Source organism: Halichoeres trimaculatus, unplaced genomic scaffold (genome assembly GCF_033239565.1).
Source record: "Halichoeres trimaculatus isolate MK-OKI-2021-1 unplaced genomic scaffold, fHalTri1.1 fHalTri1_scaffold_3, whole genome shotgun sequence".
NCBI lineage: Eukaryota > Metazoa > Chordata > Actinopteri > Labriformes > Labridae > Halichoeres > Halichoeres trimaculatus.
In genome coordinates, this window is record NW_027437181.1 from 27,627,387 (window position 1) to 27,652,809 (window position 25,423).

Here is a 25,423-nt window from a genome sequence, read left to right on the forward strand (position 1 = left end):
CCACACTGGAGGGTACGCCTGTCAGCTAAGAACAGGAAACTGAGGCTACAATTCACACAGGCTCACCAAAACTGGACAATAGAAGATTGAAAAACATTGGTTTGATGAGTCCCAGATCTGGTGCCACATTCAAATGGTGGGATGGAAAGCATGAAACAATGCTGTCTTCTATCAATGTTTCAGGATGCTGCTCCTTCTGCTGCTGGTATTGTGCAGAGAATATTTTCTTGGCACTCTTTGGGCACCTGAGTACCAATTGAGCATGGTTTAAATGCCACAGCCTACCTGAGTGTTGCATTCTATAAGAGCTACTCCCCCGGCAACAATTAAACGTACATCTGTGCAGGGCTTTACATTAACTTTTTTGCTCACCAGCCACTGTGGCTAGTGGTTTCCTAGAGTTGATAGCCCTTCAGAATTTTCACTAGCCACAATTTTGTTGTTGGATAATTATGTTTACTACATGTTTACTACTCAACAGATGATGACATGGTAAAGTTTACTTATAACAGATTAAGAACTTTTTTAAATGTAAATGACCCCTGAACACACTCAAATAAAAACTACATAAATCAGGTATTCAGCTCTGAAATGGTTGTGCTCCTTTAAGATGAAAATATGCCGGCTATTGAAACAAAGTAATAGAAGGGAGAGTTTATGATTGCATTTAATGAAAGTTGTGAAGGTTGAAGATTATTTGAAAAGATGAAAACTAAACTGAAACATCTAGCTAGAAACACTGTCTGCTTAAATATTTATTTACATCAGTAATTTTTCAGTATTAAACTAAGTACCATACTTTCTGGACAATAAGTCACTCTAAACCCCAAAATCTGTTTGCAATAGAGAGCAAAAAAAGGCATAAGTAAACTTTTAAATCCCATTAGCAGGCGCTGAACACTGGAAGCTGTCACGGTGTCCAAGACAGAGGCTGGAGACGAGCGCGTCTGAGTGCCTGTCAGCAGAAGACTTTGCAAATGAACCAATGAGCTGGCACTTAGTGCAGACAGTGCTCATGGGAGTTGTAGTGTCGTAGCCTCATGCTGCAATGGGTTTAGTATTTCAGATGCCATTTCAGAAAACTACAATTAAATAATTCAACCTGCCAAAGTGGCTAGTAGAAGTGACTGTGACCCGTCACAGCTGAAATTCACCTGCATTTGACTGGTTGGCGGGTGTTAAAGTCAAGCCCTGCATCTGTGGAACAGGGTCAGCAAAACTGTCCAACGATAAAATGAAGGTATACATTTTTTTAAAGTCATCTTTTGGACTCTAGAGTGGTCAAAGGCAAGATGAGCTGTACTGGGCTTGACTGACTTCCTCATCGATCTCAGCTGTGCCCCTAATTATGGAAATCTTAGTATATTTCATGGACTTGACGTTACACCAACAGATGCATTAATGTATTAAAAAATCATCCCCTCCAGAACCAGTTTTAGAAAAGGTTGTCGACATGTCTATTTCTGCCGTAAAGTCTGGCATTTTCACAAACAAACGAAAATGGATCCTGGACTTTTGCAACCAGCCTGCTGAAACAGACATTTTTCATACTTCCACAATAGGTTCATATGTTTCAGTGCTTTACTGAATAGTACACTGAAATTCCCCATTGCATTGACAGATACCTCTGCTCAGAATTTCAGTTTATAGACCCAAAGAACGAACACACAGTGTGAAAGAAAGTACGGAACAAAGTCAAATTTACATCACCATTCTTCATTATTTCATCAAGGCAATTGGTGCTGAATCAATGATGCATATGTTTCATCCTTACAAGACTAAATTACCTGAACAATGTCTGTACTCTCCCCAGACGTTTCACTAAAAAGGAAGCTCTGTGGTAATAAAGCAGGGAAAGAACAAGGAAGACAGAATTTCCGACCATTATCCCATTGCATCTGCTGCTCCATTACAACCCACTTCTGCAAATCAGAGGAAGCTTTAGTGAGTCCCCACAACTGCCTGACAGATAATGTTCCTCCACGTCATCTGGCGCACAGTATAGAAACAATAGACTTTTTTCCCCATGGTTTTTGATTTCTTTCACAAAGTTCTTTTTGTGCAAAGCACTGTGTACTGAGAGTCAGATATCCTCTGTCATGGTGCATTTTGTTGGATAAAAAGATAAAATATCAAATCTTTTTTGTCGTTTAGCTGGCAGCGCATTATTTTAAACAGAGCAATAACTGCAAGTGTAGAAAGACTGCAGCAATTTAGGGACGCATAACGGCTAATTTATACATTTATACCGCCTATTGGTTTTCCCCATGAGCTCCCATGCATCCTCTCACACTTAAAAAACAGCAATCAAGCATTATACTGTGTGTTAGTGTTGGCGTGTGTGTGTCTCAGTGTCAGTCTGATGATATATGGGAATAGTTGTGACATCGAGTTTACCCGCGATTCTGTGGTGCCCAGGGGACCATGAACTGTCACCCACCAAGGAAATTGGCTATTTTGCTCACATGCACATCCACACACACAAATAACCTCCACACACCCATACAAACACACACATGGGCCTTGGTGTAGAAAGACTAAAACAAAAGCAAATATGCATCTGCTCACATGAGTGTGCAGACCACTGAAGACAAACTTGCTCTTTTAAGGGTACACAACGATAGATAAACAACTGGTATGCACACAAACACACAGGATGACGAATTGATCCCCACATATATGCAGCATTAAGAAAGAAACAAGCGTGCACGAACACACACACACAGGCCCATCCATCCATTTTGTAAAGCAAGTTGACAGATGTAAATGTGCCCAGAGGACAGGACGACTAAATGAAGATGCATTAGACCTTGTGTGTGTGTGTCTGTGTGTGTGTAAGGGAGAGATTGGTGCAACAAGCAACAGAGACAGCAATGATTTATGTCCATTTAAACATTCCAGCAATCAACACTTATGCTCCCCTTGTATTCAATTGTATTCTGTGGTATTGGTTTCTATTCTTGCACGTTTCATATTTACAGCGTGTTGGATGAAGCTCCTCCAAGCCTGTCCGTGATTCCCTTAATTCACTTTACTGTCATGTATGATCTGTGACCCATTCATTTAATTATATTTAATAGCACAGGCATAATAAAGGTGTATAATAAATCACATTTTCATCGTTATCGCAAGATGAGCTTTCATAATAAATCCAATGCAAAAACCTGAATTCATTGCCGTAATTAAAAACTGCTTTGAACGGACACCAAGGCTACCTCTGATAGTGTTTTATAATTTCTTTACAGGAAGGAGACCTGGGTCTAATGACCATGAGTTCACACCATTTTGATGAGGCTTAAGCTAGCTGGCTTCACAGTCATCAGTTCAAAACTAATGAAAAAAAAAAAAAAGGGCCTTTGGAATTTATTCAAGATTTATGATAAAACAAACAGCAAGCATGGCTAACTGGAGTGCTTGTGCTTGAGGAGTGAATTTTGTTAAACCTCCATTTTTTATTTGTTTGATATTTATTTCAAGGTTTCTTTTGGCAGATATGATGAGTGAAAGAATTTGACACTCTACTGTCAAGGTTTCTAACTTCTGAATATCTGGACACTTGTGATGGCAAGCTACTCAAGGGAACTGTGTTTGATCAACTAGGGCTGACCACACACTGGACCAAGCCAGATTCAGGGCCTGATTTTCACCTTAAATGATTAATGGTAGCGATCTAAGTATAGGCCTAAAAAATCTTCAAGTGTGTGTTGCCAATATGACTGTTTACCCCTCCTGACCACAGTAGATCTTCACTGAGCTGGAATCATAAATATTTAACAAGCATGATATGTAAGACTGCCTTTAAGGGATTACCTGCAACTAAAATTGAGAAAAGACTAAAATGAACAAATCTTAACCCAGAATTTTGAAAAAGATCTGGAGTTAAAAAATCCAGCTCTCCAGTCATTCCAGATGGGCAAAAAATAAAAAATAAAAAAATAATCCTCGTAGAAATGTTTCTCACGTCCGATTGCTGTGGTGATTTGAAGATATCATTTGGCTGTCTTGTAATCAAGTTCTCTTTTTTTCTGAAAAGTTTCGTTTTCATTAGTTAAACAAGGTTAAAAATTAGGCTTTACGTCACGTTTAATGATGATTGACAGCTGCTGTTCTTGTGTATTTTTGGGGGGGATAGTAAAATATGTCCGGAGGTAGAGTCAAGAAGAGATTAGACTCTCAAAAGAAAAAAAAGATTATTATTTTTGTCACCCAGCTTCACTCAGACTCCCCCAGAATCCCTCATCATCTTTACTGTACAGACTGCGGAGCCACGCTGTCCTCTCTACATACAGTCTATAGTTGTAATGAATTGTCAACGTTGTGTGTTGAGATGGTTGTAATGTTAAAAAAAAAGGTTTAAACTGTCCCTTTGTGTGTGGTGTCGGAGATTGCTGACCCCTGCTGTGGGAATAAAATTATAAGCCAATCCAAAAACAAAAAAATAAGGTAAAAAAAATATTATATATAAAGTTAGATTAGAATTAGATTTTCTATGTGTTAAATTAATCTGCAGCCAGTGATGGTGTTAGGTCTTGTGGCAACAAAGAAATGGGTAAAAGGTTTCCTGTTTTCATTGTTTAACTTGAAATCTAACCCCTAGTTTTGTATCATATTTTGTATTCATATCGCAATAACAATGGATGAAATACGCAACTTTAAATAGTTTTTGATTTTGGAAGTTATTCCCCCCCAAGAGGCTCCTGACCTAACTTTGGAAACAGTTAGTGCAGTGTGCCTGGCAGTGTGGTAGGACAACAACAAAAAAGGCAGAACTGTCTTTTCCTATTCATAAGTCATCATCTCAGTGGTCTGAACAAGCCTGCAACAACCTTTTGTCATCTCTCCTCTTCAGGAACAGAGGCCTCTTTGGGTTTAGTGTGTGTATTGACGATTGTTTTTTTTCCTGGTTTTTTATTTTTGTTTTTTTTTAATCACAGTATATTTAAACTAAATGTACACAATAGGATCCTAGAGATAAAACATTTTAATACCTTGTTTCTTAATTTCCTTAATTACATAAAAAGCTATTACTAAAAGGCTGAATTCACCACAGCTCATACTGTTATATTACAATACAATCACCTTTTGCAACCTGCTGTTATAACGTGCCCTCATACTGACATACGTTTTGATCTTTGCTCTACACATAAAGTGTTTAAGACAAAGAAGGGGTTTAGCTGTATTTGGGCTTACACAGCTGCATTAATGTGCATGTGAGTACTTATCAAACCAGGGTTGAGATATTTCCTGTGTTTTTGAAACCCCCTGACATGCAGCTGCCTCAGGGCTGGGCCCTCATACTACTGGGAGTCAGGTCCAGGTCAGGGTTGTCACAGCAATTATGACAGGAAGGAAAAGACAGAAAAGGATGTGTCTGTGGTGTTTGCGAAAGTGGAAGGAAGTTTAATAGAAAACGGTTTATGAACTGGGAATGTGGTTTCAAACTTTGACAATGAGATGCAAACTCATCAGCCGCCCCCTTTTACTCATGTCCCAGTGAGGGTACCTGCAGGGGTACTGTAGAGCCTGCCATCAGGTTTAATACAGAGCAAAATAAGCAACTGAACTGAAAGGCAGACAGGGCAGACGCTTTCTTTGCTGACTTTGTATTTCCTTTTAGTTGAAGTCATTTTTGTAATGCACTTAATACTATTTCATTTCAGTAATGCCTTTTTCAGAGAGTCGCACAATTAAACTGCTGCTTCACTGGTTGCTTTCATATTAACTGGATAGATCAAGGCCTCAAGTATGGTATGAATAAGTTAGGAGCTCAAGCATGAAGCTGTTTTTTGGCCTTATGAACTTTATTTCCGACACTAAAACTTTTTTATATCACACAGCTTTGCAAGCGTAATGTTATTTCCCCTTCACTCCTAATACCAAACGAAGTAGCAAGCCTTTTGCAACCCTACAATGAAGCTGCAGGGGGTCCCACTATCAGCCTTTTATGAACAGTTTAGTCACTTAGCCTGAAAGTAAAAACATGCTTTTAATGTGAAACCATGAAGAAGAGAGAAGAAAAACAGTGGGGCCATTGGTAAACATAAACAGAAAGTAAAGCCATTAGCCATTACTGATGTTGCATGGCTGTAAAAACAGTGTACTATATTCAAATTATGTTTTGGATCTTCAAAATAAAAACTGTGTCTCTGAAGTGTCAGAGATTAAAGTCTTGGGACTCCACATTATCATACTGGAAGCTACTTGCATGTATTTATGAATCCAGGCTGAACTGTCCCAGATCAAAAGATGTACATGTGTGAAGAATTCCTCTGCAGCGCAGATGTTCCTTTCAACACTAAATAACTGGATGTGCTCAGTGTTGTGTTATTCAGAGGTTGACTGATGTTTCCTCTGTTTGTCCCCCACAGTACTCTGTTGCCTCTGGCTAGGTCACTGTTTCCATAGCAACCACTGGCCGAGAGCACATTTCCCAAAAGTGTCATTGTGTTATTATTGTTGCACATGCCATTAAAAGAGCTCAGAGGAAATATACTGGTTCTCAAACCTCTTTTGGAAAGACATCAAGTTGGCTGAGGTGCAGCAACAGCTCCGAGGCTTTGGTAGGAAACGTGTAGCTGCTCCTGTGTAGTGCTCATAACCCATTTGATTAAAACATATGTAAAGAGCATGAACAGGCAAAATCACTTCATGTTTCTGGAGTTCTTTTGTGTTAATTAATATGCTGTTTACACAGATTTATATAGCTTTGCTGTCAACATAATAGAAATCCCTTTGATACATCTTCTTATTTAACAGTCACTTCAAAGAGAGTCTGCTATTATTTGCCATATTTCAAACATGGATATGATGTGACTAAGGTGGATGTCCAAAACTTAATTTGTGAAGTTTCAAACTGCGACACATTTAAATGTTGGAGAAATCCCTGGATCTGTCTCTGATTTGCTAAAAACAGTCTGTTTTAAACACAGCACAGGATTTTAACAAGACCTGCTGAAATGTGGAGGTCATCACATAAGGATCTCCTAACTGCGTCATGACACATCAGGGGGATCTGCTCATAGCTCTGCCTCTGATAGGCCGCAAGAGGACTGACCAATCAGAGAGAAGGGGGCTGTGAAGAGAGAGCCTTAAAAGACACAGCAGCAAGACAATATAGGCATCATTTCTTTTGAGCTGTAAAGCCTCAAGGGGGTGCCAGCAGTATTGGGCAAATTACTTCAAAAAGTAATTAGTTATAGTTACTTGATACTTTCCCCTTTTACATCACCATTCTTCAGCTCCTGTCCTGTGTCTGGCTGAGCGAGCTGGGTCAGATAGACCTGATGATACTTCAGGTTCAGGAAGCTTTTTAACCCTGTCTCCAGCTCCAATGGAGGCTTGTGATTTCTCCCGATTACCCCCTCATTCTTAAGTATGGTCCTGTCATCTCTAATACTTTTTCAAGTCAAAACAAGCCGCCTACTTGTGCCTCACATTCAAACCTCAAAAAGCGTCCACCCCTCCCCCTTAAGTTGGTTCGATCCAAAGTCGCTGCAAGTGCAGGAGATTCTCTCTGCAGGTTACACAGAGACACACACAGGTAACTGTGTGATATTTGTTGCTGGGAAGTTTACTTAAGCATTAACTCTTAGTTTAAAAAAGTGTCAACATGATTGTACTAATCTGTACACGTGTGTCCGCCCGCCTTTCCCCACATTTTATTTGCAGCTCCTCTCTTGTGCCTGGCTGAGCGAGCCAGGTCGAATAAATAGTAATGCGGCTCAAATGCACTGTCAGTAACGGGAATGGCGTTATATTGCCCATTATTAGAAAAGGTAACGCATTAGTTACACCGCTTTTTTTAATGCTCTTTTTCCCAACACTGGGTACCTGAAGGTCAATGCAGGGCCTAAAAAGATCAAACCAAACAGATTTCCCATTCTTTAATTTTTATTATAGAGAGCTGAAAAGCAGCATCTGCTGTCATTGTAGTTTAGAGTCTCTCTCATCTGTGACCATGTACAATAACCTCTTCGTGTGATAAGAAGGATGCTCTTCAATACTTATACCTGTATTAACAAACGTCATATGATAAATATACAACAATGAGACCAGAAAAGAAAATAATTTGCATCTTTTAAAAGTTTTGTATAGATCTTCTCCTCTCTGACTTTTTGCCTCGCACAAAGGTGAGTTCAGAGGTCCTGCCCCTCACCAATGTCCTCACAGTTTTAGTTATCCTCTGTGCTCCCTCTCCAGCAGGGAAATTTAATCTGCCCAGCAAAAACTGGGAAGACGTGGAGGTCTCCCCAAAGTCAGACTTGCCTGGAAAACACGTAGCTTTCTCACATTGTATTACCAAACAAATCATTAGCTTCCCTAACAGTTTCCAGGCTATTTTTTCACAATTTTCTTATAACATGAAGTTTTCTGTGATACTCAGTCATGGTTTTCCATTGTGATATGTTGATAAAATCTCACTATTTTGGTTACTGGTAACACCCTCTCCCTTCTGTGAGTGGAAAAGCACAGGACTACTTTAAAAAGTTTTACATAGAGAGAAAGTTAAGTGCAGGCTCACAGTAAGCTTAAAACAGAGTTGGTAACTCAGCTTACCTAAGATGTTTTGTCTGCACAATTGTGTAGCAGCAGCTGGATGTCAGTTAGTTTTTACAGCCTAATTGCAACAACACTAAAGCGGTAATGATAGGCCCTGAATGTGCTTATGGCGCTCTTCTGGCAGCCCTTAGCTCCCTACTGCTACCTACTGCTGAGAACCTTGAACTATTATTGATTTGACTCTTTATCCTGAGCCCCATTTTACAAGGCTTGTACAATTTGCATTTTTTCTCACCTTTTATACGTAAGTTGCACCTACTATTATCATTTTCCAGGCCTTCTTACTTCACTGTGAGCATTTTTCTGAGGCAAGAAATGTTAAGCACAGCATGACTCGAAGGCTTTCCAAATACTCCTGCTTAACTGCATTAAAAAACACAGACATATGGTTTTATTTTCACTCTTTTCTATTCAGATTTTGCTCTGATCTAATCGAGAACCATATTCAGTCTCCAGGACCTTGAAAGTCAAAGGAGTGTAGCACATATTGTGTTTGATGTTAACCTCATCTGAGTCTGGGAATTGTGGTTTAACAACAACTCTAATCCTTTGCCATCATTAATTAACAGCATTTAAACGGCCTGTAAGGACTCTGGCATATATAGTCACACAAGGGCTTCCAAGAGGCAGCTCAGCTGAAAAAGACAGTCTTAGTTATCTCCACAGGCAAAAAACGATCCCTGCCATTGCAGAATTTGGGTTCACTTTGCTTCTGATCCACCTTTTTGCCAACTCTCAAACTCGATTTACCTGAAGAGAGGTATTGATCAGGGACCACAATAATTAAAATAGAGCACTCAAGGCTGTGTCAGCCCTGGGAAAGAACAGTGATATTCCTCCATTGTGACTGAATAGGCAGATCTCAGAGCTCTTGACTTGAGAAAAAGTGAGGATCAAGACAGAACGGGATTGAGGTGGCAGCGCTGCTAAAGAGATAGGGGTGAAAAAGGAATGAGGTGAAGAAAAACTTTTCAAAGCCTCTAGCTCCAATTTAACACATTCTGTCCTGAAGTAATGATTTCTTTGCCACTTTATTGTTATTGCTGCTAGATAAACCTCCACGCTCCGGGTCTGAAGAGGATGAGAATCATTATTTGGTAACTAACTGCTCTCACTGTCCCAAAGAATGGCACCGAAAACTTCAGAGCTCTGGGTTGTCTGTTCTGAAGTGTAGCAAAATGTTATAACTCTGTCACGCTGGGACAGGAAAAATTACACTGAAACAATCTTTTCAAGCAAAAATGTAGTAACGCCTCACAGGATATAAACTATGAACTGTGTGCCAAAGGTTTGAGGAAGGGAATGGATTTTACTCCTACAGTACATTTGCCTTGAAGTAAACCTCAAGCTAACAGTGAATTGTTTTGTGGTTGGCATTGATGAGCTTTTGTGTCCTTTAGATTTGCTCACTCTGAATACATGGTATTCAACAGTGCTGACAGAACACACTGAATTATGGATACCTTAACTCTACACATGGAATACTAAAGTACTGTTATCTAATGGTGATACTTGGTATGAACATCTTTTAAATATTTCAAGTGAAATCATAGACATTGCCACTGCTACTCTGTGCTTCTCCTTCTATGTCGGCTGGTGAATGGCTGGTCCCTCTGTGGCTGTTGGTCTTCATAGTGTTAGCCATCACATTATTTCGATGTTTTCTGTTAGCAGCATATATTTTTTGCTTCCATAGTTGTGCTGAAAGGCCGAGGAGAGCTGGTGTTTAACAGAGTGTGGCTGCAACAGTGATTACTCTGTTTTGCAGGTGATTGATTAGAAGCACTGCTGGAAATGTCACTTGCCCTGCTAATATATTTCCACCAAGGGAACATAGGGAAGGCATTGTTAATACATTTTAATACGTATACACAGAGGGAGCAGAGCAGAAATGTTACTTTGGAGGGATTGTTTTTTTTTTTCATTTCTTAGCTTGGACTGCAGACTGCAGAGCTGTATGTAGACAGAATATGTTTCGTGATTGCGGTGTTTGGTTTTATCTGCACACACCCAAGTTCTCATCCATCAGCGTTGTTTACTACATAAGTTGTGATTCTACAAGCCGTGGTTCATTAGACTGTGGTTTATATTATGGCACGCTTACTGTGCTGTAGAGGAAAGTAGAGTCTGTACTCAGATTGCCCTCCTTCACCAGTGATCGCTGGGAATTAATGCTGGAAGCATCACTAGCTGGCGCACTTGAAAGAAAAATCCAGCACCCAGAATTGTCAGACAGAATTCAGATATGTTATTCTCATTATCTTGACAGTGCAGTCACTATTTGAGATAATAAACAGCCCTCTGTCCCAAAGCAATAAATAGAGAAATGAAAGCTCTGATCTGTTGTACAGCATCATCGGGGCATACAGTGTTGCTTTCAATATGAACCAAATGAACTGTAACTGCACCGATTGTGATTCACTGTGGTCAGCATCCTGTAGTTTTACATATGCACAAAAGGTAGATCATAGCATGAGTCAAAATAGCTCTAATTACTCTGACCAACAACACCATAGGTGCAAATCCTGTTTACATTCTCATTTGCTGATGCTCAATATACATGGTCTCGGTGGGCTTCAGTTGTTCCCCCTGCTCTAGACATTTTGGGGATAATACTGATAAATTGGTCCCTCACCCTTTACATAAATATTTTGTTTACACATTAGCCAATTTTTATTTTGACAAACAATATTTCATTAACAAGCTAGGATTTAGCATAGCAATCCTATGTGTTACACTCAACCAGTGGTGATTGCTCTAAGACTGCAAGGGAAGCTCAGCTTCCCCTAAAATGTCCCCAAAAAAGTGGTGATATGTTCTGCTGTGTGTACATTTCATTGACAAAATATGCGCTAGAATTCCTTCATCTTTTGTTCAGAATCAGCTACCTATCACAGGTAACTGGCTCCACCTCCTTCTCATTCATCCCCGCAGCGTCTCAGCGCTCAACTGACTTCAGCGGGGAAGGGTAGAGTGGGTTGTTCCACTGTGAAAACTGGACAGTAATTGGATAAACGCTGGGCTTTGTCCCACTCATCGGACACTCAGCGTCTCTGGGGGTCTATGAGGCAGTGGGCTGGCCTGGGCGCTGGGCTTCTGCATAATGATTGAATGATCTGTCTGAGGCCGAATCCCTTTTTGATTGACAGTGAAATGAGCCAGTCAGTGATCTTGAAGTATAACCCTCCACTGAAGCATCTTCTCAGTTTTACATTTACTTGTTTTGGAATGATCCGGAGGCTTTATTGATTCCCAGCGAGTTTACTTTTTAAAATTACGCCGAGCGTTGTGTTTAAAGATTCTCTCTTTTCACCAATAAGTAGCTACAGCTACAGCTGTGGAGCCTCTCCCTCTGTCACTTACACTTACAGCCTGTCGTAGTCTCACGTAGCAGCTCCAGCTGCTAACAAGCTGACACGGAGGGTAGAATTTACGTGTAAATAAATAAACACATTTATGATGTATGCTGGAAAAAAATGAGCTTCCCCTCCTTGACTGACCAGCAGTCGCTACTGTACTCAACCAACAGCAGGATGAAACATATAATAAACAGGCTGCTCTGCCCCTATGAACTTACTGATATATACCAAACTTTCTCTGTGCCTTTGTGAACATTACCACAGGAGGCTGCCAAAAGAAACACAACAGGTTATTTGTGAAAGTCTAGCATTGTGTTTCAGTGACCCATCTAGTTAGCCAGATAGTCTTGTATTAAATCGTTTTTTATGGCATTATTTTATGGCAACAGGATGCAATTTTACCAACTCATCATTTTGCTAGCATCCCATTTGATACCATCAGGCTAATCACTGAGTCACTTGTTCAGTGAGCTGTCTATAAATTTCTCCTGTTACTTTTGTAACTTTTTTTGTGAATTGAATACTGTAAGTCTCCACTGCCATAAAACGTCAGTTTGAGGTAATGTCCACCAACTTTTAGAATCTGCACCCATTATAAGGTAACAGAGTTCTAGTTGGGCAGAAATGAATGGAAGCAATATTGTTTGTATTTTTCATCTCGACTCCAAGCGTCATCACTCCTCATAGATTAACTTCGTTTGCAGATGTTGAGAAGCGATGAGATGGTACTTTAAACTACCAGTAGTTTAAACCTAAGCTTTGAGCAAACCACTGGTGATGTGACAAAGCAAAGGCATGGACCTATGTCTGTCAGCTTTCATAGACTGTCTAGTTGGGAGGTTAAGATGTCTGCTGATTGTAAGGATGTTACATAGCAAATATGAAATTCGTGCAGCTAAGTTGCCTGTTTGAACAATCTCAGGTCCACATGAATTAATTACTTGTTGAAATACATTAAATTTTGATACCAAAATGAATGACTACTATGTGATAAATGGACTGTACTCAATGGACTGTCTTCTGACCACTCAAAGCAATTCACTTTCATTATGTCACATTCACCCATTCAGAGTGCCCAGTCTAAACCAGTGCCTTTCACAGACTTCTGGCTTTGCCTTCTGACACAATTTTGGGTTCAGTTTCTGCCCAAGGACATGAGGGCCAACTACCAACCTTCAGACCGAGAGTTAACCAAGTCTGCCACTGAGCCACCACCACCCTGAAATCAAACATAAATTGATGGTCTGTTTGCTTTTCAAGTTGTCATAGTATAAGAACAAGGGTAAATGCTCTTTACAGTCTCCATTATCAGGAAGTTTTGGATATTACGGCCAGAGCCTACGCAGTGGTGGATTGTAGAGCCCAAGGACACTTTACTATTATTACACATTGTTTATTTGACATTATCCTTTATGTACATGATCTTGTATTATGGCACATCATCGCCAAAAGAAGCTACACTCTTGTTTTCAGGGCAAAACTGGCAGTAAGAATATCACAGCACACATTGTAACCTATTTAACCCCCTCTAAATGGATTTCTTTAAAAGGAATTAAACACAGGGAAAATTCCTGTTGGCAGCAATGTCATCTCCATATCCCCTCTGAAAAGCTATTCTTCAGTCATTTATTTCCACATTTAAGCTAACTGCATCAGCCGACAGCCAACCTTTACATTCATTCTCTATAAAAGGACATTATGCTGAAAATCAATTGTCCTCTCACACATTTCCCAAAGAAAACACTGAAAAATCAGTTTAGAAGTCCCCATTGGTTGAGCTAAAGGTGTGCTCAGAAGGTGTTATGTGGCTTTAATGCCTGTGATTAATGAGTTGGTGCTGGAAATGCCACGTTAGCTGTTGACACATTAAAATAAGGGGAGCACAGCGGGTGGTGAGGGGCCCATGTTCAGATCTGGCCCTGGGCCACAGTTGGCCAAAAGCCCCATCAGTGTTGGTTGGTTAGAGTTATTATGTACTACGTGTCAGTGAAGCTGTTAATACATTTACACCATGGGAGTACTAGCGGTGCTGGGGAGTCCATTTAGCTCAGGGGCTTTGGCATTTCTCCAACAGCAGCATCTCTACATCAAGAATCACAGATGAAAGTAGTATGGCTATTATTATTTGTTAATACATGTACACCACAGGGTGTGAGTAGAGGTGATAATGGATTATTGACTAAACCTATTGAGGGATGTTTTCTGTGTGAACCTCAGGTCCCAGCAGAGCTTTGGATGGAAGCAACGACTCATTCAGACTTAAAATGTTGAATGGGTGAATGATGTTTATTGCACCTTTACACTGCACCATGATTGTGCTGTTGATGCTAATGAAGGCTAATATGCAGCTGCAGCATGACACCACATAGTGAGTTGTTATGGTGACTTTGACATGCTAATCTGAAGATATATCCCCACCTACTTTCATGGGAACAGATGAGCTGATAGTGCTACAGAGAGTAAGTTGTGATTTATGAGATGCAGAACTCTACTTTTATTTCCCAACCTTGAATTTCAGTTTCAGTGAAACAGATTAAAAATCCTTTGCATTAAAAAAAGTTCACTAGTCTGCCAAAGTTTTAATCACTCTGAAAGATGAATGCTCCCAAACAAATTTCAAATGCTAACATCTGTCCAAGTCCCTGTTTGGCAATATGAGCACGAGGTCTGACATTTGTTCTGGTTCCGCATGGTTTTAACTTTACAGCCCCCTGGAAACCAAACAAGAAATTAGTGATTTTTGCCAGGTATGAGGAGCTAGATTTCACAAAACATCTGTTCCAACTTTGGCTTGTGGCAAGTTACATGCTGTGGATGCAGATATAGTTCACTGCAGTTGCTTTTGTTACAGTCAGGTAATTTGAGGTCATTTTCTCTTCGTGCCTTGTGTGCTGCTGGGGCGTGACACTTCTCAAATAGCATTACCCACATTAAAAAAAATGAAAGTATGCAAGGTGTGTATATTTAACCTCCATTCATTTATCCACAATTTGTATTTACTACACATCCTGTTCTAGGTCACATGTAGCTGGAGTCAGTCCAGGCTGACACAGGCTATCAGAAGGATACTTGGGACAGGTTGCTGGTCAATCACAGGGCTGACTGATAGAGACAAACAACCATTCCCACTCTCACTTACACCTAAGTGCAATATGAAGTCACTGATTAACCTAATAAGCAGTCTGAGAGGGTACAAGAGTGCCCTGAGAGTACTCTTGTGTACTGGGGGAAAAAGCACACTCACAGACGGAGAGGCCTCTTTTAGGCTCGGGCTACAATCCACATATCTCCCTGCAGTGCGGCCTCAGCCCTAACAACTGCACAGCTTTGTTGCTCCTGATCGACTTCTTGATTTTCGAGGTATCTTGATTTCATTAGTTTGATTCCATGACTCAGTCGAGAGCTTACATCTTCTTTGTCTGTGTTTTTTCTGGATATGCACTTGTCATTTTAGGAGCAGTAGCAGTTAGCAGTAGGATTGTGCTGCAGGAATTAATCATGTATTTTACAAAGCCTGAGGACATTTATGTGTTTTACCACAAAAAAATAAACAAAAAAAAAAAGAAAAACTTGCTGACTTTTATCAGCAAAACTGACTGTCATGTCAGTTCAAGCAATCTTATCTTATTTTGACTCTGTGTCTGGTGACTTTGATGAGATCTAGCTGCTAAATGTCATGCAGCGTATTGAGTTCTCCATGTTGAACTCAGTGATGCCGTCTGTACCTGCTGCACTGCATGTACACCACAGGGAGAAAGCAAGAGGTTATGGCAGTTGGCTTGAATCCAGCAGCAGTTGCTTTACTGCATCCATAACAACTGAATCAAGGGGCTGTTTGCTTTGCTATTTTTAGCCGGTGGCTAGCTAATATGCGTCACTATATTTATTCTGTGGGTGAGGGCATTGCTGAGGTAGTGCTGAGGACCTTACTTAGAATATTTAGCTTTTTTATTTTTTCAGCGGGAGCTGTTTTAAGCTTGACCTGATATCACACTGACAGATGGAGGCATGCAGTTCTCTGTTTCCTCAGATTTAATTTAAAAACAACTCAGAAAGATGAACCATGTCTGGAGTAAGGAAGCGTAAAGAGTTACCTTTGTGAGCAACTTCAGTCTCTGATGTTACATGTTTTAATTGGTATTATTTACTTAAAGTAGCACTCTGTAATGCAAAAACTAAAAATTTTAGCAAGTGTTTGTGACTTATTTCATTTGAAAATGTCTTATTAGAATTGTTATGAGCCTCATTCACTTAACAAGTCCAGGAAAATGTCTTTAGTTTCCTGTATTCATTTCAAGAAACTTAACAAGCAAATCTTTCTTACCCCACTGGCAGTTATTTTTCACTCTGTACAAGCAATTCCGAGTCATTTTTATCTTTTGATATCTTAAAATGAGATATCTTTCTAGAATTGCCAGGTGAATTTGGCTTGTCATTATTCTGATAAGACATTTTTTTTATACCAAAAACCAAAGACAAACTCTTTCATCATTTTTTGTTTAGAGTACTGCAGAATAATCTTGTAGTGGTTGCATGACAATGAAAGAGATGCAATATTTTCAAGATGATCACATTTTTCAAAAGGATCAAATACGATGCAGTTATTTAGAAGATAACAGTAAAGTATTAATCACTGATCAAAGACCTGTATGGGTTTTTTTCTTTCTCATCTCACTTTCTCTTTCCTCTTCTCTCATCCTTCGGTTCCACTTTTCAAATCTGTCACCATCTTTCACTTTTTTGTTCATTACCCCTGTAATCCAATTTTAAATGTTACTGTCAGTACTCTATCACCTTTTTTGTCTTAACTCACTTTTCTATCACTATCAAAATGTTGGTATAGCCCGGGGTTGCTATGGCAACACACTGACCTGCCCTCAGGCTGTTTAAGGCCGGAGGGGATGAAACACCAGAGGAGCATCATCAGTCACTCGCAGTGGACTCAACACACAAACACACAACCTTGAGTAGAGAGCTGCTCCAACACAAATGACTGGCACAGAAATAAGGGTTAAGACAGGACCTTGTGATTACTAAAGCATGCCAGAGAAAAGTTTGGGTAAGAAAACAATCCATAGAAGAAGAAAATTATTGGTGGATTTTATTGACTTAGCAATAACGAGCAGTGCCCGAGCAGGGGAGGTGGCTAGCATCAAGCTTATGATTTTGTCTAAGAATGTACCCTTGTTAGCAATAAAGGGGTTGTGTGTGTTGTCGTTTTGTTTTTAGAACATTTTATTCCCACAAAATCTGTTTTAATGAGATAATAAGAAGCCTGCATTGCCCTCAGGCCGAGTGCTCATGAAGAGGAGCTCTAGCAGTTTGCAACACTCATCAGACCATGTTTTGTTCTCTGATTGCTGCAGAATCACAATGCACATTTTTCTCTGATATAACCCCCAATGACCCCTGTGTGCAAATGGTCAGAATAAATAAAATTAAAAACAATGGGGTCAGTAAGTATGCAGTAATCTCTATCATTATGCCTCTGAATTCAATTGCTAGTGACTAATTTGAACTTTGCTCAGAATGAAGCTACAGCACAGCAATACTGATTAAAATGAGGCACACAAATAAAGGCACTGTGCACACAGCCAGTCCAGTTCTATAATGATAATACTTAAAAAAACAACCCAAAACCTTATTTTAATAATTACTTTTAACAAGCAATTCATTTGGTCAGTTTGCAAAATATGTCACGCATGACTCAAATATTGAAGACAAAAAGCTGAGCAGTCATAAATAAGACATAGTTTTTAAACATAGTTTATTGCATCTGTTTTAAAGTTAGGGTTTGCAAGAATCTGTGTTACTTGTTGGTAAACAAAACATTTAGACCATGCTCCTCCTCCTTGACTCAGTGCCAGCGGCAGTACACACCCACAGCCTCCGACCGTGACTACATTAACACAGTCACTAGCCCAGCAACCACCTGTAACACCTGTATCTGCATGGGAGAGACTCGATAGCCGTGCACCTTAGCATGTTAGCACAAGCTAATCACAGATATGTAACGCATACCTACTCAGTTAAAAGTCAACTTGCATCACTCTTTGACCAGAGCTGCTCTCCAAGTGCCCGCTGCGATTTAACAACACTGCAAATGTGCATCAGGTCCTGTTCAGACAACATGAATGAACCAGGAAGAGTTAATTGTCAAACTGTTTTATTATTTTTTTCTTTATAATACTTAAACTCTGTCAATTGCTAGTTTTACTGTGCACTTCTGATAATTTTCTTTTTCTTTTTATAAAAAAAAAACAAACATAACTCAGAGAGAGCTGTTTGTGTTTTATTTGGACTTAATGGCAGAGTGACTGTGCTGTCTTTGATCAAATTGATCTGTCACTGTTAATTTAAATTTTATGTATCAAAAGTACTAGTAGTTTTGGTACTCAGTATCGGTGACTACTCAAGAGGAAGTACTCGTACTGGTATTGGTCTGCATAAAAAGTGGCATCGAACATGCCAAGAAAAAGTTTTATTTTTTGGTGTTTTGTTCCACTCTGGTTGTGCCTTTCTTTCTCCATGTTATATCCACTTTTGTAGCTTCCTCCACTCACGATCATAAACATACAATGTCACTTGCATGCTCTCTCTGCCCCAAAATACCATGATACATCCAAAACATCAATATACAGGCATAGGAGAGGTTTGAAACGGACACAGAAACTGACACATGTGTAAAGAGGGGATCAAGCAGGGTTATTCCTGTAAAAGTTGACAATTTATCTCTTCAGGAAAATACTGCAGACTCTATCTTGAACTAACTTGGTAGCTTTTATGAAAAAATGATAAGTGTATGAAGGTTTATGTTAAATACGTCATTTAGTTCAAACCCTGACCTGCACATTAACCTGTCTGTTGAATTGTAGCCCCTGAACTCTTCTCATAAATCTGACATTGTCTGATCCACTCACTTCACCAGGTCTTAAACTACACAAATTTACTGACAGGTGACACTCATATATAGTTTAGTTTCAACATCTGTTTTCCTTGGGATCCAGGCATTTTTCAAGTGGATGAAATCAGACATTTCATGAAGCCAGAATTTAGACAGAGAAGAATTTGTTTTACACAGACGCTTTTCTTCCCTTTTGTTCACATACAGAGACATCATTTCAGCACCAGGAGCTGTCCACAGTGTAAACAATCTCACTGATCAACTAAATGCAGAGTGCAGAGTGCAGAGCTTGCAGTTACATCTGCTTTCCACAGATATATTGAGTTTAAGAGGCTAAATGAGTAACATTTTAAGCAGAAGTCACTATATATTACAATGTTGTACTAAAAAGTAGAGATAAAGAAAACAAGCTGGGCCTTTTGTGACCTACTGTTGTCTGGGCAGACTTAACGTGATTCTGCCTTTTTTTTAGGAAGATATGTGTTTACTTATTTACCGAGTTAAAGAAGCAGATCGATAGCACTCTTATGTCCGCAGAGTAAATGTGAAGTTACAGCCAGCAGCTTTTGGCAACTCTTGGAAAAAACAAGAGCAAGTTCATCTCCAAGATAAACAAATTAAGTTTTGAATGGATAAACTTAGTCCAACAAACATTTGCTTAATTTACCATGTTTTTAAAGCATCACCAGGAGTAAACATGTATATATTCCTCTTTAAGTTGGATAGAACAGCTGACAGAAATCAGCATTTTAGAGCTGCAGTGTCATCCAATTCCCAACACACACCCTGCATTAGCACTGCAGGAAACAACTGGTTTCCACATTAAACCAAAAGAGCCCGTTGTGATTCAAATTCTAATCTCAGCAAACTGGCTCCGTCTGACATTGGATGATTACAAAAAGAACAAAACTTTATTGCCAAATTTTAAACGGTTTCTCAAAATTGCAGCTTTGTTAAGTATGAGATTAGCTGGAAACTGACGATTCATGTGAACACTTTATCCCTCCAAAACACCCCTAATTCTCCCAGATTTCCATTTCAATGAGATAACATGTTTGTGCACAGAGGTGACAAGTTAAAACTTGCCAGCCAGGCAGACACAGGAGTGCGTGGCCGCGTAAGTATCACAGACAGCACAAACCTTTTCATTCCTCCGCTGTCGTCTTTCTGTCTGTCAGTCAGAGCTTTAGCTTCGTTTTTTGAAGTTGGTTGTGTGTCACCTTGTTAAAATGAAGCAGGCAGCATGTTTGCACAAAGAACGGCATGGGCAGCTGAGTGTGAGTAACTCGCCTCTGATGCACGACTTCATACAAACCAAATAATGAGTCAATTAGAGTAAATTATACATGTTTAAGGCTCACTGTAATTAGTTCACCTCTCTGACTGGAGTTTCCGTCTCTCCCCTATCCCCTTCCTCCTCTCCCGCTCTGCCTTCTTCTATTATTCTGTCTAGTTTTTCCTCTTCTTCTCTCCTGTCTTTCTCCTCATCATCCTTTCCTCTTCTCATCTCCTTCATGGTCTTTGTCTTCCTCTACCCCCGCCTTCCTCTCTGTCCTAGTTCTCAGGGTCTCTTGGTGAAGCTTTGTCTAATTACCATGCTAGCGTTTAATTGGAACAGCATACACAAACACACGGATTGACTGACTGAATACGCTCTTACTTGTAGACACACACTGCTTTGTGCACACGCAGGCACGCACAATCTAGCCATTTGGATACACATTTCATGGCCACATTACACACCCAGCAAGTTAACATGCTCCAGTTATACAAATACACAGCGTCCACCAGGGTTAGATACCGTGGACTTCTTCCAGGTTGTACTACAGCCACGGCGCTGATGCCCCTTCTGAAGAGCTAAGGCGTGTTGGCTACAGTCACACACTGATTTTGGCCTAGTTATACCACGAGCTGCATGAGACTGCTCTCAGTGCAGAGCTGTGTCATCTAAGAACCCACAACAACAGATGCACGTCGGAGGGAAAGGCGCGAGCCAAATATGTAAATACCAAACGGTCAATCTTACATATTTTTAAGGCTTCCAGAGACCAAACGTACACATCTTCGTTATTTTTTTTGTGTGGTTGTGTGTGTGTTGATTCTGATTTGTGGATGACCATTCGACCCTTTAAGGACTGTGAAGGAAATAATACAAAACAAATCTGTCAGATTTTTAGTACAATAAGATACAGTCTGCATGATTTTTCTTGTGGATCTTATTATGTAACTTATGTAACTTTTCAAAGAGATTTGATTTAAATACAGTTAAAAAAAAAAAAAAAAAAAAAAAAAAAGGTTTTTGAAAATTCATTTTTACCTCATTTTTTCCCAACCTGGGAAACCAGTAGCTGTAACAGTCCTCCTGAAAGTATACAAAGGATAAATTCATGGGGTCTTGAGGATTACATCTGATAATCAAATGAATCAATAAATACATGAATGAACAACAGGCTATGTCAGAGTTGTGGTCTCTCAACGGGCAGATCCCTGCTCCTGCAGCCATGCTCTCGCTGTTGCTCAGTTGTGTGTTTATAAGTGTGAATGGGTGAATGTGACTAGCAGTGTAAAGTGCTTAGGGTAGTCAGAAAGTCTAGAACATTCAAAGCTCATTAACATAAGCAACTAGTGACACTAGGTCACAGGTATGGATTGACTTTTAAAGATTTCAAGTAGGGCTTGGCAATCAATTGAAAAATAACCAAAACTGACATTAAAGCTACTAACCAACTTAAACTGCTCTGTCATTTATTTTGATTTTTTTCCCCCTTGTCATTGTCTAATAATACACTATCCCCTTAAATTACACTACTGGTTGTGTAGTTACACAACAAGCAGCCAGGTGCCACTAAGTGTGAAGACTGCAGGAAAACCAGCAGTAGAAGAAGTATCTATGTGACACAAGATTAGGCTTTTAAGATGCATGTTAACAGCTTAGTCAGACCTAAACTGAGAATGGGATATCCGTGCGTGAACTAAAACCGAGAAGGTTCAATTAATTTTGATTTTGATTTTTGCCATAATTACCCAGCTCTACTTGCAGGCCAAATTCAGCCATGGGTGTCAAATATGAGTGTGCTGTTGACCTAAACATTGCCCCGCTCACTTGTTGAAAACAGAGTTTTGAGACAGTTGAATTAAGAGATAGTTTTAGATATTCATTTGTGTAGTCATGAAACACTAAAACTTGTTGTGTCTTTTTTCACAGCAATCTGTCTCTAGCCAGGACTGTAACTGATTCATGTGTGTTTGTTTTTTCTTGGGTCCAAAACTAGACAGTGATCCAGAAACAAAAAAAAAGAAAGAAAGAAAGAAAACAAACTTTATTTTATGTTTTGGAGTTCAAGGCTTTGGGGGGCAGGACAAACAAAAAATCTGGGATGAGATGTGATCCTGAGACACAGAGTGAAACTGATTTCTAGCAAAGTTCAGAGAACAAAAATGCAATTTCCTCTCTTTTCCAAATATCTTGACCATGGTAAAGAACCACTGGAAGCTCAAAACACTCTGGTAGAGTCTGGGTCTGGGGCTGGGGTGTATACACTGCAAGCGCTTGATTGATGTATGAATCTTAGGTGTGGAGTAGATTGGCAGCCTGATAGTTAGGAAGTGTCACGCTCTGACAGACCAGGGGCATGCACGCGAAATAGGGAAAATAACTAGAACACTTTGAACAATGGAGGAACTATGACACAACAGCCATAATGCTGCAATGCTCTGCAACCTCAATGAAAACAAGTACCGATGATGGCTGGTACCATGTTGCCCAGCTCAGTGTTTTCAGCGTTTTTTTAGACGGAGGAGATAATGTTGTTGGCTGTGTCTGGTTAAACTGGCCTTTCATTACTAAACAGGTTGTTATTGATTTTATTTATTGTGGTCAGTAAGTTGTTTACTGCATTTTTGACATGAAATAGTAAATTTTTGTCAATTGTTTTCTCTGTGTTTCAGTCCTGCCCAGCCACACATGTGGTACCCCCGGCCTCATCCCCAATGGAGTCATCCACGGCTCGCGGTATAACATGGGGGACAAGATCCGGTACAGCTGTGAGTCAGGTTTTGTACTGGAGGGGCACAGTATCCTCACGTGCATCGTATCAGCTGGCAGTGGAGCACAGTGGGACTTCCCATCACCTTTTTGTAGAGGTAGGACACTCTTTCTGCCCATGTGTCTGTCCTTTCTTGGGTTTCATTGCATTGATTTTTCTGTGGCGAAAAGAACTCACAGTTCATTTATTTAAAGTCAGAACGACTGTGTCATTGGGAACTCAACTCATACTTTAAATAGATTAAAGAAGAATGTAGTTTCATAAGTATATATGACAACTTGTACAGACTCTTGTCCCAAAACAGTCAGTCACCACGGCAGGCACACAAAGGAAATGCAGCAAGAAAGAGCAAGAACGCCTAAAGACCAGCTCCAACAATAAAGTCAGAATAAAACATGAGTAAATATACCCTGTAATTGCTGAGGTCCTGAGAATTGAAGGACCTCAGCATGAGGTCACAGGCCGACAGGAAGATGAGAAAGCCCTGCCGCATTGATTACTGAACCTGATGGAGCCCAAAATCCTCAAGCAAAGCCCATCTGATGGTTCATTAGTCTACAAACAAGAACAGATCTGTCCGGGTTTTCACCTCAGAGCTGGCAGATGGCTGAACAGCTCATCTAACAGATTCAGTTTCATGTGACAAATCCGAGGAAAACTCCATCTATATATTTTAGGGTTTTTCCACAAGCTTCACTTTGGTGGATCTAATGATCAGCTGTCTTCTCTCAAGTCAATACGCTTTCGTTTTCCTTTTCAGCATTATTTACTTTTCTGAATTTTAAAAAAATATAGGGATTATTTATTAATTTTCGAAAATTTAACTGTGATAAAATAGTAGTTTTTATTATTTTTAGTCATTTCTTCCTAGTTTTTGTAAATAGTAAACCTGTCAATAAATGATGGGATTCTTAATTAACAAAGTTGAGACGGTAGACATCACAATATATACACTAACACTGAACTTATGAAGAAATCATTACAACACCCAGTGGGAGGGGCCACACAACTTCAGAGGGCCAGATTGAACTATTTAACCTCTTGTTGACAGTTATTATTCAGTCCATATAGATATCAAACCTTCCTGAAATCATTGTTTGGTAATTTACGTTTTTTACATCTATGAACCATATGAGACTGGGTTATTGCAGCTGAAATATTCTACATTTATTGTATTTATTTGAGCTTTATTTTCATAACTCTTGCCCTTTATTCTATGACTGAAAGTGATGTCCATCCAAACTGTGGCATAAAATCACACCTGAAGGCAAGAAACAGAGTTTGATGTTGAAAATTAACATAGCTTTTCCAGTTCCCCCCTTTCACTATGTTAAAAACCAAACCTGAGCCTGTCTCTGTCCTGAAACAGTGAAACTATTTAAGTCTAGTGCTCATGAGAAATAAAAATAACAAAACTTGTATAAAAAAAACTAATAAACACAAAAATAAAATAAAATTTTAAATAGAAAAACAAATAAACACCCAGATTCATATGTATGAAATGAAAAGAATACAGGTGCATGCTGGATAGTAACTATTTCTTCTTTTCGTCTTTCTCTCTTTTTGTCTCTCCAGCGGAGGGAGCATGTGGGGGTACGTTAAGAGGCACCGCAGGTTCAATAACCAGTCCTGGATACCCTGCAGAGTATGAAAACAACCTGGACTGTACGTGGTCAATCCTGTCTGAACCCGGGGACACCATCGCACTGGTCTTCAACGACTTCTTATTAGAGGACAAATACGACTTTCTTGAAATCAGCGGGACAGAAGCACCAAGCATATGGTGAGATACGTTTTGTGTATAGGCCACAGAGTGGAGCAGATATGTTGAGGGCACACGGGTGTTTGTGAAAAACAGCAGGGGTGAAGCACGCCCGGGGAGTAAGACCATAATGAAAGCAGACATGCACAATAACCACTCACATTGGAGAGGTGGGGAGCACTGACATACACACAAGCATACGAAAACAAAGTGGTCACCTAGCTTTGTTGTGTAAATCAGGTCGGTAGACCCTTTCTTTTCCTCCAAGAATAAGTAGCCAAGTCACTGCGGTGTCATTACTGTGTCAGCTGGCGTGTTCACGTTGAAGAGAACAGTCATTGTTTACACTGCAAATTTCTCTAACTTGCTTTCTTTGGAGGTGGGCGTTAATATTAAAGGAGGACTAATGATGTTGTCAGGGAGGACAGATACAGCAGATTGATTAGCTGCACAGGAGCCCTGTTGATTTCCTTGATTTATTCAAATCCCACAGGGACAGTGATAAATAGTTATTTTCACTCCCATTTTCCACAGTTGTGTTTGAAAATTGGCACTGTGTCGTACCAGAACACACTCTGGTTTATAAATGTAGACCTCTGTTTGGATTCACATGTTTTTTTTTCAGGATATCACACATCTCCATTCAAGGCTTGGATGCTTTTTTTTTGCAGCTGTGGGGGCAGCCTAATGGTTAAGTGCGCAGGTTTGTCACTGATTCAAGTTCCAATAACTGCTGTGAAAACGGAGAGTGGTGAGGAGAAAGTTGAAGAAGTAGTTTTACCTCCCTTAGTAA

General features: G+C 39.8%; 1 protein-coding gene across 1 annotated transcript in view; it reads left to right on the forward strand.

The window, feature by feature from the left end:
- Nucleotides 1–25,423, forward strand: part of LOC141787362 (CUB and sushi domain-containing protein 1-like) — a 580,923-nt gene that overhangs the window by 276,447 nt on the left and 279,053 nt on the right. Inside the window, exons 4-5 of the mRNA XM_074665649.1 lie at nt 22,771–22,965; nt 24,444–24,651. Coding sequence (XP_074521750.1) covers nt 22,771–22,965; nt 24,444–24,651 — 403 coding nt within the window. The remainder of the gene's footprint in view (nt 1–22,770; nt 22,966–24,443; nt 24,652–25,423) is intronic.